Source organism: Lichenostomus cassidix, chromosome 5, assembly GCF_008360975.1.
Source record: "Lichenostomus cassidix isolate B80296 chromosome 5, HeHo_3.0, whole genome shotgun sequence".
NCBI classification, from domain to species: domain Eukaryota; kingdom Metazoa; phylum Chordata; class Aves; order Passeriformes; family Meliphagidae; genus Lichenostomus; species Lichenostomus cassidix.
The window spans coordinates 5,869,276-5,889,805 of record NC_139486.1 but is presented as its reverse complement, the minus strand read 5'-3'; the positions used below and the strand labels follow the sequence as shown (position 1 = coordinate 5,889,805).

The 20,530-nt window shown below is 44.9% G+C and overlaps 1 protein-coding gene across 5 annotated transcripts in view; it reads right to left on the bottom strand.

Moving 5' to 3' along the window:
* Positions 1-1,374: 1,374 nt before the first annotated feature.
* SYT16 (synaptotagmin 16) overlaps positions 1,375-20,530 on the bottom strand; it is a 67,234-nt gene continuing 48,078 nt past the window's right edge. For all 5 annotated transcript variants that reach the window (XM_085061125.1, XM_085061129.1, XM_085061127.1 and 2 more), the window contains 2 exons: positions 20,024-20,213; positions 1,375-9,471 (listed from right to left, as the gene is read on the bottom strand). In XM_085061125.1, coding sequence (XP_084917251.1) covers positions 9,158-9,471; positions 20,024-20,213 — 504 coding nt within the window. In that variant the 3' untranslated portion in view covers positions 1,375-9,157. The remainder of the gene's footprint in view (positions 9,472-20,023; positions 20,214-20,530) is intronic.

Here is a 20,530-nt window from a genome sequence, read left to right as displayed (position 1 = left end):
GTGGATTTTTCCCAAATTCCCTAATTTCTCTCTGAAATTAGATTCATACCCCATTTCTCCACTGTCTTTTAGAGGAAGGCCAGGCTGGCTTTTCTGTGTCCTCAGACATGTCTCATACCAGCCTTTGCTGAGGTTTCCAGGCACTGAAGTTACCAACTGCTGCCAGAAAGAGAAACTCTATTTCTGGGCTGGTCCTGGAAAGCCAACCCCGTGGGTGCCAGCAGGGCTGCAGAAATCGTGGTTTCTCATGTCTCCCTCAAATGTGGCACTGCTATTCTGAGAGGAGCAAACTAACCCCAGTTCAGAGCCACCAATATGGAAATTTTTTTAGCTTCTGTCTTTCTCTGCCTTCATGTGGGCAGGGATTACAACTGAAACCTGCCAGAAGGGAACCACTCACAGATCCATCGTGGCCAAAGGTAGATGGAAGCTAAAGCAACCACCAGACACAGACACACCCCTTGTGCCTGGCCTTGTGTCAGCCCAATTTCACCTCTCCAGCTCATCATTCCCCAAATCCCCCAGCCTGCTGCCGTCCCTGTGTCCATGTGGATGGACAGGAGGACAAAGGAGGGGGCAGATATTTCCCATTCCTCCCAGTCCTGCATTATGCACAAGGCACCTGCATCCCTGCTCTGAACAAAACCCATGCTTCTCTCCTAAATGCATATTCACCCTGTTCTGCCACAGCCAGAACAAAAAGGAAGATACATTAGGTTTGCATGTCTACATGAGCCATCTGCTTCTATTTTATTGATAAAAACCCATAACAGCAGCATTCTCTGTAACAAAGTAAGAGTGTTTCTAAGGTGTGAGCAGTTGTGTGTGTGCAGGGGTAGTTTCAGCCCAGAATTCTGCAGAAGCTGGATTTAATGCTGATTTTTTTTTTCCAGTCAGATATCATCTAGACATTAGTATTCCTAACACAGCATATAATTAGCAAGAGGCAATATATTGTATGATCATGCACGTTAGCACTTAAGTAGAATAAAAATGTTTCATTGTCAACTACATGAAAAGCTAAGAATAAACCCATACCAGTCTTCCAGTTGAATATCCAAACAGATTTTCTTTGTATTTTTTCATCTTTTTGTCACAGTTTTGCACTCCAGATATCTTTCAATCACATACCCAGCAAGTGAAACAGTGCTCATGACATCCCAGTGGCCTCACCAGTCAATACCAACCATTTAACTAGATTCAAGGTACAATTTTCAGTGCAAATTTTTTAACTTTACAAAAATGAAAAGGACACATGAATTTGTTTCCTATAACCTTCACAGTTGGAACAGTTCTCCCTTTATAGATTTGTTTACCATAAAAATAATTCAACAATAAATGCAAGCTCTAGAAACCTTGCTTTTGCACCAACAGAAGAAAACAATTTGTAGATAAATTTTGTGCTTGCCCAGAGAAGCTGTGGATGTTCATCCCTGGAACTGTTCAAGGTCAGGTTGGATGGATTGCTCTGAGCAACATGCTCTAGTGAGAGGTTGCACATGGCAGGGCATTGGAATGAGTTGATTTTTAAGGTCCCTTCCAATCTGAGCCTTTCATTGACTCTGTGATCTCAGAAAAGGGAGCTGAGATTTCCATTGCTCCTGGTGCAGCCTCAGCCCCAGGGCTGAATCACTCTGGCTCACTGTGGTCTGTGCTGAGAAGATGACAGCAGAGAAAGGATAAATATTAAAGGCAGGTTATTCTACTAACCACCAGGAGGGAGGTGCTGCAGGAGGTTTACAACACTGTCCTGTGGCAATAAACCCTGGGAGAGATGTCTGTCCACCCACAAAGCTCCTGAGGGGAACAACTCCCACATCGTGGAGCACAAAGAGGAAACAGGACAAGGACACACCTCAGTGTCTACAGTGTCCAGCTGTGCCAACAGCAGTGAGACAACAAAACCCTGCCAGAGATGGTATATTGTTCCAATATAGAAAGAAGTCAATACACACTAAAAATAACTTATTACATACCGTATATTTAAATCAACAGTCAAATATACATTGAGATGTGCTTCATGCAAATGCCCCGCGCCACTCTGCCATAAAAAAACCATTTTTATATATACACACACATATAAATGTCACGCAGTATTTAAATGCTAAGTCTACCAGATGATTACTTCATTTACTCTTCTTGACAAACAAAACTCTCTGCTGGGAAAAAGTCAATGGAGTTACAGCTGAGAATACAGCCCAGCAAGACACAAACCATGGCAATGCCAGCAGAGGAATACAGGAGAGGTGTGGTACCAGTTTAATTGGGAAACTTGTGCTTGAGGTGCCACGTAGTGACAGCAAGAGATTGGAGGATAGGTTTTATCCTGAGCACCATGAACATAAAATATTGCTACCAGGCACTGACCTGCCTTGGACTAGAGCTCTTTAGATATTACTGAGAGGATGAGAGATGCAGTGATGGAGATAGCATGAAGGAAAAGCACCTGGAAAGTGTTAACAAGACACAACAGGGATGAGGAAAGCTGGCAAAATTAAACAATTTTTTTCCTAGTTGCTAATGAAGAGAGAAATTTGAAATGTTATCCTAAACTTGAGAAATAGAGAGGGAAGTTTTTGGCATGATGAAATGCCTTCCCTGGAGGTCACAGCTAATTAATGGTTGTGGGGCTCAGGAAGAATCCTGCTTTTGTGTGAATCCTAAATCCTTGTTCCTCACCCATGGCCAATATCAGCTTTTTATCTCCTGTTATTCAGTAAGATCAGCCCACACTGGGAATGACACTACAGGGGACAAACACTTCCAGGGTGTTTGGTGTCTATTTGATGTCCCCAACTGCAGCCAGAGGAAATGCAAAAGCAAGGAGGAAACATCCTTAGCTCCTCACACCTGCAGCTGCCCAAGCAGCTGTGATTTCTGTTAAAGCCAAAAAATTTGCTTTCCAATTTCCTGGAGAGATGAGTGAGTAACAGATCTGAATGGAGTTTCACAGCTCCCATCTGGTTTTTGTGTTTCTTCCCCAACTTCTTCCAATCCCAGCTGCCTAGTGCCCAGTGGCTGCAACCCAGTGACTGTACATGTTTTTGGTGTGTGAGATCACATGGATTATCACAGCCTACCTGCATCACTGCCAAGCAGCAGTCTTCCTCCTGCTCCACCAGTGGTACCTGAGTTGACTCAGGGTTTTATGCTCCTGTGATGGACAATACCCAAATCCCATGCAGGTTCTCAAATTAGGATCAAAAATGCAGTCCCATCACTCTAATTCTGTCTGCCTTCTGCAAGAATTAGGCTTTCCTTGCTCTTGGTATAAAGACCTGTCTAATGACAGAGCTTTCTTTGCTCAGGCTGTTCAGCTCCACAGAGAGATCTCAGAATTCATCCTCCCAGGACAAGCTCAGGAGCAGAGGGAGGGGAAAAAATCTCACCTTCAACCTCCTGTTTTGGGGGAGCAGCCCAGGGAGAGCCCAGCCCAGAGCTCTTCTCTTACCCCTAATTTATATAGATGGTTTGTGTGGAGAGGAGACGGATTATAACACCAAAAGAGGTGAATGGTATCCACCAAGTTTTTTATTCAGGCTACAGTATTGACCTATATCTGCTTTATAAAGGTGAAAAAACATGGATAGCTGTGTGGGTTGAGCAGGAGCATCTTCCTGCTGCCAGCTGGCAAACAGCTTGGGGATTACAGCATGAGGATTAATAGCCTTTGTCATTTGTAAGTGCAGATGCTAACCTTACTCATATGACAGACTGATCTTCTTTGGATTCTGTGCCTGTTTGCTGTTCCAGAAAGATGACCTTGGGCTGCTGTGAGAGACAAAATATTTACACATTCATTTCTTAGGGCCCACAGTGTAGGCTGCAGGAAGACACGAGCTCACTCTGCATTGAAAAAAAAAAAAACCTGTGTGCCTTCAGCAGATCTGGAGCTCAGGAGTCATGCAGAGAAACTGGGTTTCAGCTCAGGCTCGATGCCACTGCAGCCTGGCTGTGCTGCTTTCTGGAGCAGGGAGTGAGCAAATTCCCAGCTCTACAGCAGCATGAGCTCACCAAGAGCCTTCCCCTCCTGCCTCTCTCCCCCACCACCACCTTCCCACCACTGCTTGGGGTTTTCATTTCTTCCATGACAGCTTGTTAAATCTGCAGCAGATCCCAAATAAACACCCCAACCAGCTATGTGGAATTATCTTGGATGTCTTTCCAAGCTTTAGGATCTGTCAGCTTCTGGCTGCTTGTATCACAGAAGCAGATGAGCTCAGAGCCAGCACTGCTTCCTGGGATATCAGAACGTATTTGTTGGGGTATCACAGGCTGGAGGGAAAAACCTGCCTCATTCAAAGTGTGAGCTTTTCTTCAATCCCTGGCTGCTTTGTTTTTTCCCCTCCAACCATGGCTGGAAACATCACACTTAGCACATTTTAAATGGAAAGCGGATGTTCCTGCATACTAATTCCTGCAGGCTCTGTTCTCCTCCCGCAGAACACAATGCCCATGAGAAAAAGAAGAAAACCAATACAGAACAGATTGTTTCTCCTGTCATTAACTTGGTCCACACTGGGGTGAATAGGTGTCACTACTCTGTAAATACTAAAGTGTCACAGCCCAACCAACAAGCTCCAAACTCCACGTGGGGACAAGAGAGCAGGAAGGCAAGGTCTCCATCAGGAGCATCACAGCTCTAAGATGACCCTTCCAGGGGGGTATAATGTGGTGTAGAAAGCCAAATTCTTTGCTCAGCCTTTCTGCCCACCTTTCATGCTGAAGGGCAGAAGGCAGCTGAGAGGCAGAGAGATGAAGTGCTGTGATCACACAGATTAGAGATGATGATAAATATGGGAGCGGAAAGCGAGCTCTGCAGGCACGCCAGCTCCAAGGTCACTGCCAGCTCCAGCTGAAGGGGAAAATGAACTGCCACCAGAGGAAACGCCTGCTCCTCTGCCAAGCTGCCACCTTCAGCTTTATGCTGGGAAAATGATCAATAGCAGCTGGCAGCCCTTGGATCTGTGCATCCAGGAACATCTAACGACATCCATGACTGAAGATCAGTCGGCTCTGTAAAGCACCAAATAACTCCTCGGGATCTGCAGCTGCTAAAAATACACCCAAGCATTGTCCACGAACCCCAGGAGCTGCACAACCCACATTGGCCCTGAAGGGAAAGGCAGACAAGGCAGAGCAACAGGAACAGGCAGGCCACAGCAGGGTCCAGCTAATTAAAGACCCTGGTGAAAAGGAAATCCAAACAAATCAAAGGATGTGGAAGATCATCCAGATAAAGCCTTTGCAAATGGGCTCTTCAGTGAGCCATGGCTGCAGCTCAGTGGGCTAAAAGAGGAACTCGTTTCTGTGGGCATCAGTTGAAGATCACTGTTATTGTGGGGAATATAAACACGGTGAGATCACTCTGTTCTGCTGGCGATAAACATTACAAAAGAAAAAATGAAATAGCAGCAGAGAGCTTGGACAGGGGGCAATGCTGGCTGGGAGAGAAAAAGGAAAGAACAGACTGCAACCAGCTGAACGATGCTGTTCAAGATACAGAGATGCATCCAGGGCACTTGCCCATAATACTCTGGGCCTATGCCAGTGCAGTTAATTCCTTTCCACACAGTGGTTTTGTGGGTTTTTAGGTTTTTTTTTTTTTTTTAAAGAGAAGAAAATTCAAATAAACTAGAAAGGGATTACAAACAGCCGTGTCAAAATGGAATTAATTATCTCAAAAAACATGAGTGCATTAGGAAACATTCATAATCTGGACCTGCAAGTGCCAGAGCATCCTAGAACCAGGTCAGCCATTCCTATCCCAATCTCTGAACTTCCCATGGCCCTCCCACAGCTCCTCTGTCCTCCTGGAACCCCACAGAAGAACAGAGCATCAGTATCCACATGGAGAAGGCCAGTGGAGCACAGGGTCTGCCAGCCATCTGCAAGTCAAGTGAGAGTCAGGATTCCCAAGGAACGGAAAACTTCCTGAAAATTCAGTCTAGTCAGCCACTTCCAAAGGAAACAAGGGGTTAAAGCAGCGGCTGAAAGGGCAGTGGTGTTTACATAAGAAAGACCATGAGCACCAGCCCAGCCTGTATCAATATTAGCAATGACTAATTCAATCTGTCAATGGGAAGAATTACAGGGGCTTTGGAATAGGCCAGAGCTGCCGCAAAGCTTTCATTTCACAGACATTCAATAATGGAAGGAAAAATAAACCACAAAAGCAATAAAAATCCCAAAATATAGCTAGCAAGCATGAACACCTCCAGCACCTTGCTCATCCCAAGATTCCTAAATTTCTCCATTGCTTTAGTAGGAATATAAAAACCCCACAAATGCACTTCTCGAGGTGTGGATGTGCCAACAGTTTTGGCAGTAGCTCCAAAAACCCAATGATCCACCAGCCACACCCCTTGCCCCCTCCCTCCAAAATTTTCTGGTAAAATATAAGGGTAAAATGTTGCATCAAGGATGCAGCAACTTGTTTCCCTCAGACAGCAAAGGTTTAACACCTCCTTAGATATTGATTTACTGTAAGTAAGCAGTGTTCACTTGCTTTCCTCTGACTCCAAATACTCTACACTGAAATTATATATTAAAATTCAATTCCCTTAATTCCATATCTTCAGAAAAGATCTTAATGTGAAAACAGCATGGAAGTCCAAACCTTCATTGTTTTTTAAAATTATCTTTTTCATTAGCTGGGGTTTTTTTTAATCATACTATTATAAATCTGGGTTATCTCCAGTTCACTGTTGAAATGTATTATCAACTTACACTTTTCCCTTAGCTAATCATGAAGCATAGGCAAGACTTTCCAGGTACAAGAAGTTCTGAAGAGAATCTCAGTAAGTTTATTACACACACACATTCCAGGTAATAAAATTAATTATAAACACTTGCATATACATTTTATGCAGTTCAGGGAAAAAAAGACAGAGAGATTGGAAAACGACTGGAATCAGCAAACACACCTTTTGAATTGGGCTGTTTCCCACTTGTTTTATTTTTCCCAGGAGAACAGTGTTTGATAAAAAACATTCTATTCTGCTGGTTACCTCTCAGATGTTCACTTTTTCTTGCATTGGTAACACAGCAGCATTAGCAGTGCAGTCAAAAATGTGTTTGTTGGATGAGCTGTGTTTGGGTTACATCCTGCTTGGTGTTACAAAGCCCCAGAAGTGCAAAGCAGACATGTCAGCTTATCTAGACAGTGGAGGAGAACCCTCCTGCATAGGATACCCACCAGTCTCCCTAGAAAAAATGATGCTCAGACAGGTGATAAGAGTATACAAAAGTGTGGCCTGTAGAACAACTTGTATCACCTGTGCCAGAAGTGCTTCTGTGTGCAGATTGTTGTGTGTGCCTCCTGAGGAGAGACAGAGCCTGTGTATGACACCAAGTGATAACCTGTGAGCGTCACAGCACTGCCCCCAGGGCATGGTTAGCCTGGATGTGACGAAAACCAGCACCAAGGACCAATTTTGGTCAAACAGCCAGTGCCAAAATTTGCATTAGTTAGATTTGCACAGCACCGTTGAAGCGAAGGAAGTGGCTGTGGTGCAGGAGGAGGCAGAATTTGGGGCCAGGTTTCAGCAAATGGCAAAAACAAACCATGAAGTGATTCAGTACAGACAAACCTCTTCAGCAAAATATTTCCTGTGCCTTGCTGTCATCAGCAGGAAAGGAGAAATGGCAGTCCTCTCCTAGAAGAGTGTGGAGAATGGGAGATTGGGCAGCTGATAGCCTTTGGAGATCTCAGCACCTCACTGCCTGCATTCCAGTGAGGATGAACATCCTCCTTTGTGTCACACACAGCACTGCAGCAGCAACCACTTAGCCAAGCAGCAGGCTGGGACACGTCCTCTATCCATCATCTCCATGGCTCCAGCTTACAGGGACTGGAAAAGAGATTAAAGTGGAAAAGGGCAATATAGTCTGAAAGGTAACCACGTGGAAGTGTCATCACCTCATCCAGCAAGGCTGCTCCTTGCGTTGTGCTCAGCTGGAGGCAGGAAGCACAATCTTCCTCCAGTGCTAATTCAGCAGAGCCAGCAGCCCCTCTGGGAAGGGGGCCTGGATGCTATTCCTGGCCTGCAAGAGAGCTCCTTCCCAAGGTTAGGTGACATGGTCTGGCATCCTCTGCTGCTCAGCATGCCAAATCCTGTCCCCTTTCATATCCCAAGAAGATATTACAGGAAAGCACAGGAGATTTGAAGAAGAGCCCTCAGCAAATTGAGTAGTGCTTTGCTGAATCCCAGAGAAACCACAGATCTGAAACCTTCCCCTGTAATGCTCACAGAAATGCTTTTCTGAATAAACCCACTTCAAAAAAACACATTAACACATGGGCAAAACGATGCAGAAAGGAGTGATTCAGGCACAAAGGTGGATGTGCAGTTTGTTCTGGTCTTTTTTTGGTATTTGTGATGACAGAAGCCTTAACTTCAAGTAAACATCTAAACATGCATTGCATAATGCAATATAAAACTGATGCTTGTTATCTCTTGTGCAAACCTATGGCAATGCAGGCTAACAAGTGCACAGGGTGCCTAATTAAAAATACCAGTAGTATTTAGTCCTTATATCAATTGTTAGTACAGGAGAACAGTAGTAATGTCTAGGCACTTAAAAGTTGACAGAGAATTCAAGAGTGCTTTCTCATGCTGCCTGAAAAATATATCATCCAGTCTACAGTGGTATCAAATGCTTATTTCTAGGACTTAGAAACACGATAATAAAAGGGAGAGGATGTGATCTGCATGCAGGTTAGCTTTTCTGTGAGCTATCTGCGTGGCAAGAATATTTGCAAACTTCATTAATATAAATAAGGGGAGAGAGGGAAGAGAGAGTTTACCCCAGGAGAAAACAGCATCACCTTGGAATCAGTCTGTGATGATTAAACCTATGACAAAATGAGCAAGACAATGACCAAGGAAAGGATTTTGCAGGTATTCCCACTGCTTCTCACTGGGGTTAATTACTTGGATGTAGAAAATGCAGGACAAGCCGGAAAGGCAAGAACTAAACATGCTTCCCAAGCCTTGCCACCTTCAAAACCCATGATTTCTGGCACTGAGCTGTCAGGTTAAAGCTGTGTGCCCTGCCAGAGCACAGCACTCCTCACCAGAGAGCTGTTTCCTGCTGGCAGAGACAAGGTGAGACAGCCCTTTGTCCCAGGAGCTGCAAGCTGCCCTGGTCCCCACTAGGACTCCAGCAGGGTGTGCCACCTGCAGACCTGTGTCCCCTGCGACTCCTTCATCTCCTGCCAGTGGCTCTGCTCCTCCTCCCCGCTGCTGCTCTGGCCCATGGAGATCCAGCCGATCATCTCCTTGCGCTTCATGCTGCGCCTGTTGTAGATGGAGATCAGCAGGGTGACGTCGGAGAGCTGGAAGAGGGCGACCTGGAAGATGAAAGTTTCCTTGTAGACAGGGTTGGGTTGTCCCCGGCGGATGGAGGTCTTGCAGCGAGACATCTCCTGACCCACGGAGTTGCGCAGGCAGAGCTTGCCGTAGGTGTCTGTGGCAAAAAAAAAGAGAGAATGACATGTTTGGTACTGGTGAGAAACTAAATGGAAGCCCCAGGCAGTCAAAAAAACACCCCAAAAACTGTCCAAGTAGAGGAGCTTAGCCTGCAGTGAATGACTGATGAGCACCATGATGAGGGCTGGATTGTACTCCGTGGTAAAATCCATGGGATGAGAAGCAGGAGATGAAAGCACCTCTTGGATTTTCTCATATTCAGCTGGGGAGAAAAGACAACTGATGCATTTTTCAGCCCTACTCTCTTGGAAAGAACAGGATATCAGGTATCCAGTCCTAGCAGACCTGTCTAAGACTAACCAAAACAATGAGCATCTCTGTGGATTCTCCACATCAAATGGTGTCTCCACCTTCCCTTTCTCTCCCTCACAATTAAGCCTTATTGGGGCTGTCTTACCCCAGCTTCCCTTGGCTGCCCTTTCCTCTCCACCACTCTCACCACTATCCTTTGGAAGAATGTCTCTATGACCTACTGTTTGAGATACCAAAAAAAAAAAAAAAAAAAAATCTTGAAAGAGAGAGAATAGAAACCTGCATAAACAGAGAGTTTATTTGATCTCCCATTATAGTTTTGTGCTTTTTCCAAATTCCCATATAACTTTTTTGGTGTACTCAAGGTCAATTTTATTTACAATTTCATTCCATACAAGTAGTAGATATGCTTAGTAGATATGAGGAAGGGATGGTCCAATTCTGTGTTCCTGTAAATCTGCTCTTTAAATTCCTGCTGCCTCCTGCATTAATTTGTTCTCCTTTGTTATGTGGTTGCTAATACTGTGGTGTCAGAGCTCCCAGTGCTCCACAGACCCAGCTCAGTGTAAGTTTTCACCTTGCTCTGCACGTGACAGTGACAGATTGCTTGGCTAGACAAGTCCTCTGCTAACCCCTTCGTAATCTGTGCCTGGGATCCTGCAAGTGAGTATTATTTCAGAGTGTGCTGAAGATAGGAAATAAATATCAAGCCTCCACCTCTTGTCTGCAGCATTTCTATCCTCTTCTGTTCCCGTTTGATGTGCTATTTTACGCACTTATCTACTGAGCAACACAAGGTGTGAAATTACACTTCAGGTGTGAAAACACTTCCACGTCTCCAAAGCAGGGCTTCCCGCTCCTCTCAAACTGTTCCACTGAAAAAGCTGTCAGGAGGCTGACAATCAAGGAGCAAATTGTGAGCCTGCACAGCTGTACAGCTATCGAGTTACTGCGGGGAAAGTTCAGCCCAGTCATTAGCTGGGGGTGCCAGCTTGGCTCCCAGCACAGCACTGGGGATGAAGTGGATCTCACCAGCAAAGACTTAGTTGGGACACAGAAAGCTTTGATTTAATTTCCTGATTGTATCTGGAAAGAAAATAAATGCTTTATTGAGAGGTGGGCTAATTTCCGCCTTAATATTCAATGCTGAGGGACTGAAATCTGTAGCAACTTCAGACCCAACAGAAACACAAAGCCCAAGAGAGGATCCCTCCCTTCTAGCTTGACTCGATGTGAGACCAGACACAACTCCTGCAGTATTTGTAGAGCTGTGCCTTGGCACTGACAAACCACAACATGCACTGAAGCATTCCTCATGTGTATGTCCTGGCTGCTGGTCTAGGCTGCAGGGAACTCCCTGTAAATAAAGATAAGTAGGGGTTTTATGGATTATTTTAATGTATTCATTGTATTCATCCTTTTTTTTTTTCCTTTGATGAGAAGGGGATTTTGAAATATTGGAAGAACTCTGCCAGGCTGATTTTTAAATACAAACAAGCAGGTAGTTAGTACAATTCTCTGTTTGAACTTCAATTATTTTCTTTCTTTTCATAACCAACCCAGGATTATATTCCCATGTTATTTTAGGGAAAGGTCCCCCACACATGCCTTCATCTCTCTTGCTAAGAAGACAGGGAGAGGACTGAGGTCTAGATTTTACTCTTAGTATACCTTGCTGCCATCCTTGCTTCTGACTTTCAGCAGTACTGGCAGTTCAGGTGGGATTCTTCACACCTCACTGCAGGCACATCCATTTGAACAGTCCCCAGAGGAGTCAACCAATTCACAACCAAAAAAGCAGATGGCATAATTCAGCAGTGATCTAGCAGACAGTGATACCATTACAGATGATTTAGGTGTTAACACTAAAGCAAGCACCACAGCTCAAACACCTCATAGGATACTGTTTCAGGATGAGGTTTTATTTCAGGCAATGAATGGATTAGTTTCTCACAGTCATAAAGTCTGGGGTGTCACATCCCTGACTGAGGCCTCAGCTTTTGCAACTGAGGGGTAACACAGCTGGCTTTGAGGAAAACTGAGCAGCACACCACCAGTGACTTAAAGTCAGAAAAGTTGGCTTTTCCTTTAACACACCTCAGATTTCTACATAATTCTACACCAAGACCCTGTCTGTACAGTACCAAGGCAGGTGGGGATTCTGCATGTGTCATCTGGATCAGGCTGGAAGGAGATTTTGCTCAAGGCAGAGCTAATATCAGGAGCCCTATTCACCCCCAGGAAAACACGGGCACAAAACCAGTGCAAGTGGCAACTAAACCAGGCTGTAAATTCTCCTCAAATTTATTCCACTGGGTGTATTTTACCAGCCAAAAGATTCAAGCTTGCCTGAACAGAAATAAAAGAGTAGGTGTGGATCATATATTTAGCATCTGAAATTTGCTTTGCAGAGTTGGTACATATGAGGCTGAGCTGTTATTCTGCTTCACTAACTACATTTCAAGACTGTAGTTTTCCCTTCTTGCATTGTGCTCTTTGCAGCATCTTGTCAGGTATCTCATCAGAAAACACAGCCCTTCTTGTGGTCCAGTCTGGTCCTGTGGGATGGAAAGGTCTCCCCTCCTGTTGACTTTGCCAAAGAAGATCCATCCCCAGTCACACAGTGAAATTAGCGGGGCTACAGCAAGGATGAACTTGACAATTTACTGAGGAATGTATGTGTAAGAGCATCTATTCATTATGAAGGCAAACATTTTCCATCTAATTACATGCTCAGGTTCAGTAATGGCCTCATTACCGTGGTGTCTCAGCACTCTGTGCTCTTCAGAGTGTTTACTTTTGTGCCACCTCCATCAAGCACAAAAGGAAAAGAGAGATTAGAGCATACATTCTTTAAAATGCCTGAGTGCTCACCTTTTATTTAGGCACCTATCTCACTGACATGAAGAAGAGTGAGACCTCTTAAAATCTGGGAGTGTCTGAGACTGCAGCTTGCCCACAGTTATACAAAAGTCTGTGAAGATCCAAGAACAAAGTCTAATTTTGCCGAGACCAATTTTAGCAGTGCATCTACCAGGCTCTCCTTTCCACACAGATTTTGGAACAGAAGTTCTCGCTGCAGATCATTTTTACTCTAAACTCATCTTGCCTCTCTGGTATGAGTGGATAGAACAATGTTCACGTGTACATAGAATATCAACACCTCTGCATTTAATACCAGAGTGACGAGCACTAAATCAAGGAATACTGTAAGAAGCCAGACATATTTTGGGCTAGAGCTGCATCTTCTTACTCCAGAGGGTTGGGCAAATGTCTCCTCGTGCAGATTGCTCTGTGTCCATCAACACTGCCCCAACCATCAAACACCTCTCGAGAGCTCATCTGCAAAGGCAATCAGTTTTTCTGGGATTCTTCTAATGACCCATTTCTGTCATGATTCTTCTGAGGCAACTAACTGATAATGACAACTCAGGGGAATAATCAACTGTAATTTATGCTCTCCTGTTTTTGGAGCAGGGACCATAGCGTGCATTCTGCTTTCACTCACTCTAAGCACCACCATTATTAATAAAGCTGACCCGTGAGCGAGAGCACTGCAAATACAAAAGCATCTGACCCCCTGCTTGAATTTATATTTAGAAAGGAAGTAAACAACCAGAGACTCCTGACCCCTCACGTCTGGGGACTGCAGGGTACCACACAGCGCCGCGCGGACTTTCCCACCCGCGCTCCAGGCGAGCCAGCTCATTTCCAAAAGCAGGATAACCATGTCAGCATGCTGCAATCCAGACTAATAACAGCCTCAGCAGAAGAAAGCCTTGGGCCTGGAGCTTAATTTCCCCCAGCTGGCAAGCCCACGCTCCCAGCCTACACAATAAACGGCAGCACTGCGCGGTGAAGCAGCCCCAGAGCCCCACTCTGTGCTGCTCTGTACAGGCAGCTCCACGTGAGGTCTCTGTTTGAGCCCCACAAGACCATTAATCCTGGCTTTGCCTCCCCTTTAAACCAGCAGTGGGGCAGAACACTGAGCATTCACACTCTGAACTGGGCGCACTGCAGCTGGATCAGTAAAATAGCAGGGAGGAGAGTTAGACCCAAGCTTTTGATCCCAACCCCACATCATGAAAATCTGGATTAAGGCAGTTCATGGCCTACTCTATAAATCACACAAGAGCTGAGAGCTGCCTACTACATTGCTGAGAAGCTGGCTTTCCTTTCCCTGTTCCACCAAGCCTCTTCTTCTCAGGTTCCCTCTCCCGGGGCTGGCAGCTCTCACAAGGGAGAGGCTGGGATCTGGCAACCTCCACAACATGTGAGTCACCAGAGACCAGACCAGCAGAGCCTTTCATTTAAAATGCAGCAGAAAGGAATGTGCTGCTCCCTGGAAGCACTACTTGGCCCAAGGGGAGGGGATTGCCAGCATCAGCGACATGCAAGAGGGGCAGGAGGCGAGGGAAGCAACTGCACAGGTCTCTCAGGAAGGAAAGCTCCTTCCAAAGCACCTCGGAGCTCTGTTTCTCAATGACCACCCCATGTTCACTCCATTTCACAGTGCCAGCCATCACCTGGGACACGTGTCAGGCTGCAGAGCCACTTCAGCACCTGCCTGCCCTCCCCAGCCCTGAGGAGGTGCAGCTTTGGTCCAGGCTGACACAGCCAAAGCAGAACACAGACACCTCTCCAGATGCACAGCATGACTCTCCTCTAATAAGGCCATTTCAACCCTTTTCCACATTAATGCATTGCTGCTGCCTCAGAGAGGGGCTTGGAACTTGACCAGAGAGAGCAGGGATGCTCAGCCGAGCAGATCAGGAAGCATGGATACACACCTTCCTGGCAAGGGCAGCAGCAGGATGTGAGGATGCTTAATCCTGGCTTTTGTCACCTCCAGCAGCAGTGCCCACAGGCATGGCTTGGTTAGACAGCTTGCCAGCAGATCTCCTGCAAACCCTGTTCTGTAGTGCCACTGCAGGTTTGCACTAAACACTCAGCTCCAGATGAAATTTGGAATTAGGATTGTTCCACTCTGGTAGAAATGGCTTTTGTTCTTCTGCTTGTTTTGGGAGGGGAGTTTTTTTTTTTTCTTGTTCACAGCTATAGGAGTGGGAGAGCATCACCATACATCCAGTTCAAATGCACTTCTTTGATTCAGAAAAATCTTCATTTTTATAGCCAGCAACTGTGTCGTGGATTATGCTTTTCACAGACCTTTTAGAAGCATAAAGCTATTGAAAACATTTCTGGATAACCACACAAAATTATTATGGAATATCCCCCACAAAAATCTCACAGTCGCTCCTTGGAAGTCCATTTTCCACTTGTTTTGATTGAGACACTTGTTCTCCTAATCCTAATCAATCCCAGGCCCCACATGTGGTTGGAAGTGCTGTACCCAGCCAGTCCATCCACCCAACAGCATCCAGTACCACACACAGCACAAATCTGTAAAAATACAGCAGAGGCTGCTTCTCTCACAAATACTCTCCCAATCTCCACTGACTTGTGAGTCAAGAACTTCCTCAGTCAGAGGCTTTGCATTTAACAATGCTCTGTGGAACTTTCTCTGCGAATTTCTCCTGAGCTGCACAGAACTGAAGGAGGCTTCCAGCATCCATGACATTCTGTAGTGAGGAGCTCGACACCGTAGGTGAAGAGCTGTCTCCTCTTCAGAGCCCACTCCCCTCCTCGCTTCCTTTCACCATCCTTTGGTTTTGTATCAGGAGAAGACAAGGAATTGCTGTTGTCAATTCACTTTCTCAATGGCACTTAGAGACCTCTGAGAATCCTCCCCCATCTCCCTTTGTTGTAGCACCGTAGGAGGCACAGTCTATTCAGCTACAGCTCGCTGGAAGCTGTTCCCATTCCCCTGATTGTCCCCAACACTCCTCACCACAACTTTCCTGTTCTGCCATATTCTGTTTGAACAGAGGAAGACAGAACACTACACCGTATTCATCACACCAGTGAATGTGCATTTACAATCAAATACCAATTTTCCATCTTGCCCACCTTAAATCTCGGGTTTTTTCACTACCTTTGGTAACTCTTGAGTTGACATTTGCCCACAGCTATTTACCATAAGCTTAATATTTCACTCCCAAGTGGCTCTGAGCCCATCCAAATCACCTTTGAATTCCACCTGTGTCCCCATGCAATACCTTACACTCATCCACACTTCCTCTTCCACCTCACTGCCCAGCTGCTCATTACTGGGACATCCTCCTGGGGCTCCTTGCATCTGGCCTCATCTTTTCCACCCAGAACAAAGCTTCCTCAGCTCTTCTTATTCTGGCTCTGTTCAAGGATGGGCAACGAGAAGGTGCAGAAGGAGAGGTGGTTTTCTGCAATCTTGCTGTGGCTGATTGGCAAGCACTCAGCAGCAAGAAGCTTCCCAGAACATCTACTGCTCTGTTACCCAAGCTCTCTGGAGGACTGAATCCACCCCAGCTTGCCCTGGCACAGATCCTTTCCCTATTACTGATGACATGAATCACAAAGCTTTAGGAGCTCTAGCAAGTTCCCTGTTCAGAGCAAGATATGCAGGTTAAAAGTCAATTTCTTTTGTTCAGCTTCCTGGCCTGTTTTAAAGGAATTAAAGGAATTAGCCTGTGCCTTAGTTCTCCAGGAATGTTACATGGATAATTTTTCTTCCCTCAAAAATAAGCTGATAAAATAAAATCCACTAATGGCTTTCAAGAACTCTGATCCCAGAGCAACAAGGATCCTAATTTAAAGATCCTAATTTTCCTATGGGGGCATTTTCTGTACTTGTTGGCATTGTTACCTGTGGCTCAGGTAGATGTTTGTTTTCAGACAAGTCTTTACTTCAAGAATTTCTCCTGTTCCCCACTGAAATCATGATAGCTGGTTCTCTCCCTCCTTCCTCTTCCAGCATTAGTGCTATTGTATTTGTTTAATGGGGTTAATATGCTGCTGGTATAATAATGATCATGCACGGATGTAATTATTATGTGTGATTAATTCTGCAGCTGCTGAAAGGCTTGGAGGACTTTTCTTAGGCAAGGGAATAACTTCACAATAGTTCTTCTCACATTGCATTACAGGCAGACATAAACCCCAAAAGTAATGCAGAAGGGAACAGAAGGAAGCCTGGATTAGAGGAGGCAGAGCTGCACCCAGCAGAGCAGCTGATGGAGGTTTAGCATCACATGGGCAGAGAGGTTTCTGTGTTTTGTGTTTTATACACTGATGAGCTCAGATGATTCCTGGTCCATCATTGTGATCCCAAGGTATTACTGCCACGCACATAGTATATCACTGGTTATAAATTTTTAAAGACATTTCTGCCAGTGGTGTAGGCTTCTCTTGTTACTTTTTTTAAAAATAATAAACACCCTTTAAATGATCACATTGCATTTTGGGCTAAGAAGATACAGGACCACAGACCAAAATATGAACTCCTACAAAATGCTAGCACAGGCTAATGATTTTTACAAGAAGCAAGGGGAATGTGCACAGCACACAAGCCATTAGCACTAAAATACCAAGTGTCCACATCTAACAAAACTGTAGATGCTTGTCTGCATGAGGCTTTTTGGCACACACAGATAATTTACGGTCCGATGCTGGAGCTCTACTCTTGAGTGCTCTTAAGTGCTCTGAGTGATAATGGATCTATTTGTGTGATCAGGGATTGTAAGCTTAGGCCTGTAACTCAGCATGTTCTCCAGAACAATACCTGGACACTTATCCCTGACCAATCTATTCTTAAATTCCACATGTGTGACCTGAAGGGAAGACATTGCCTGCACAATTTAAGTTTCTGTAAGCTGCCCAGCTGTTTTCTAACCCATTTATTACCCACATAAGCACCCATTACTTTGACATTTACCTGACTCACTTTAAAGGTTTAAGTGAAGGAGAAAATGTGCCCAGGAAAAATGGACACATGCACCATCTCTCTTTTCTTCTCCAGAAAATCATCTGTTTCAGCCTCTACAGTCTTTAACACCTAAAATCACCAATGCCCCAGTCCAGCTCCTCCTCCTGCACACAGTGAAATCCCTGTGCAGGGATGCCAAGAAGGGCTGTGGGTCTACAGGTGGCACAGAAGAGGGTCAAGGTGGGTAAAAAGCACAGTGGAAGACTTTGCTGTTGAGCAAAACCCTTTTACATTCCTCAATGCTGCAGCTCTGGCTGCTGGGCTGAGAGAGAACCCCATATGGGTCTTGTACAGGGTCTGTGCATGAAGGGCTGGGAGTGGAGAGGGATTCTGCCCATTGGCTTCTCTCAGTCTTACCATAAATGGCTGCCCTGAATAGCAGCTTGGGCTCAGTGTCTAAGTGTTCCACAGCGCTATTATATCCAAAATTTCCATGATGCTCTAAAGAAATCACTCCCTCTGAGCCGCGAATAACAGAACCTGAAATAGGACCTATTTAAGAAAACACAAGGGCTCTTTGCTCGCCCTCCGGAAAGGGGCAGAGCAGTTTTAGCTTTCACCTTGTGAAGGACTTATTGAGCATCTCATTCAGCCACCAGCATGTTTCAGACGGTAACGATAGGCCTCACAGCACTCCTCTGCAGTGCCTGAGGGGTTATCAGCGAAATGCTACTCCAGCGCTGAGACAAGGGCTGCTTTCCTTCCTTCTTTTTAATTTCTTTCAGTTTCTGCTTCACTGGGTTTTCTTTTTCTCACCGCACTACTGGGGACTTCACAGGCACAGAAGAACAATTCAAAAAGCAGGAGCAACGATGTGACTTGGAATGAAAGAAGCAGGTTGTGATAGGTTCAAGTTTGTCTCTAATCACGTATAGATTTCTGTGTTTCACCTAAAAGTTGATGTGAGCACTTTTTGAGAGAGATGTTGTCTCACTTTTTGTGAGAGAGATGTTGGTCTGACACTGGTCTGTGTCATCTGGAGATGGAAAGGATGAAATTTCATTTATGGGGAAAAGAAGTGGGCATTACAGATGCCTGAAAATTAATTTGAACCTATATTGGAACTACTTTAATTTCCTTTCTGAGAGTAAAACTTTTATATAAACAGGAAAACTTGCCTGCTGGGGCATGTAGTAAGGTGCTTGCCTTAGTCTACCTTTGCTTTAAGCTATTAAAAAGGTCCCAATTTAAAACCTTTTATTAAAACATGCACATGCAAAAAGAGAACGTGCCTTTAAGTAACTCACATGGAGAGCTATGTTGTCACAGCTAATAAAAGACAGTGAGGGCTGCACAAACTGGAGTCAGGTATTTCACTGCTACACAGACTTGCCCTTAATCCTCGAGGGACTGACTGATGACACAGATTATTTCTGTAATCTACTCAAGTATAGTTTAGTGGGAAACCTGAGTTTTCACATCCATGTACTGAAATATTACATAAATATTTTGCTAGGTCTGAGCCAAAAAGCAGAGCATCTTGCAAAAGCAATTTTAGTGTTTTGCAGCTCGAGATAGTCTGTCAAATCCAGCGAAGGCAAAGAACTGTCAAAGGTTTACCTGCTTTGACAAGCAGGTAAACATCACAGAAAGCAAACACACCGACAAAATAAAAGGTGCTGTTTCACATTTACATTGGCTGCTGGTTTCAGACAGGAGGCAAAAGGACAAGAGGAGATGAATAAAGCACTGCCATTCAGCCCTGAATGAGGCAACCCAGCAGCAAAGCAGGGAACTCTGGCTGTCACTCCATCCATATCATGGACATTGCCAGCATTATCCTTCTCAAGGACTTCCTGCAGCTCAGGCACCAAGTAAACCTACTCCAAAGAAATTTCCATTTTTCCTTTAGGACTGGAGGAAGGGAACTCAGCTGTTGCAACAACTCTCAAATCTTCTTTCTGCAGAAGATTTTCTTGTGCAGCAGTGGAGAATTCCCAGCAGGAGGGTCCCCAAAGGGCCCAGAGCACCAGGTCACCCAGCAGCACAGCAAGGGGAATAGACAAAGTGTAGCCCTGGGAAACACTTAATGGCACCAGGCAGGGCCTCTGTGGGTCACATGGCAACATTGAAATGCTTGGAAAGTGCTTCTTGACTTTTTTATGGATCTGCTGAGAATTACTCTGTGCTTTGGGTATAACAGCAATTTTGCCATAATCAGATATTATAAAGGAATGTGCAATAAAACAGACATTCAGGTATTACTGTCCCATCAGCTGAGCCTTCAAATAATTCCCTCCAATCACCCTGGAACATTTATCAGCACATGCATCTGAAATAACACTTAATTTTCAATCAGGTACTCTGCAAGGAAACCCAGCTCAGAAACACCATAGTTTAATATCTTGAGGAAGAAAGTAAAAAAGCGAATTTTGGCTCAACAGCACTATTTGATAGCAATGAAAGCACTTACCAGGTGGCCTATTAATTGCGAGGTTTCGGAAATGACTGCCTTTGATCATCTCCACTGACAGCCTCCCTGTAGTGGCATTGTATGACAGTCCCACGAGCAGCTCTGGCACCCCTCCATGCGACAGGGACTGTGTTGAAGAAGTGCTATCACTGTGAGAGATTGCTGACAGACTCAGCTGAGAATCTGCACTCTGCAGGGAAAGAGCACTGAGAGAATCATCAGGACATTCACCACCCCACACCCCCCCTTAATTTATATCTTGTGGCCTTGTTTAGTAAGATCTCTCTTAAGAAATTACAATACGTAAGAATTATTTATGCTGGGGCAGCAGAAGAATCAGTGTCACTTTTCCAAAAACACATCCCTGATCTTTTTCTTTAAAGATGAGAACTCTGAGTGAAGTGTTATCACGAGTGTAAATCAAAGCCTCTGAGATAAGCAAACATCCTACTACATTAGTACTCAGCACATCTCCTTGATAATGGCTTTTGGATGGAATACAGTTTT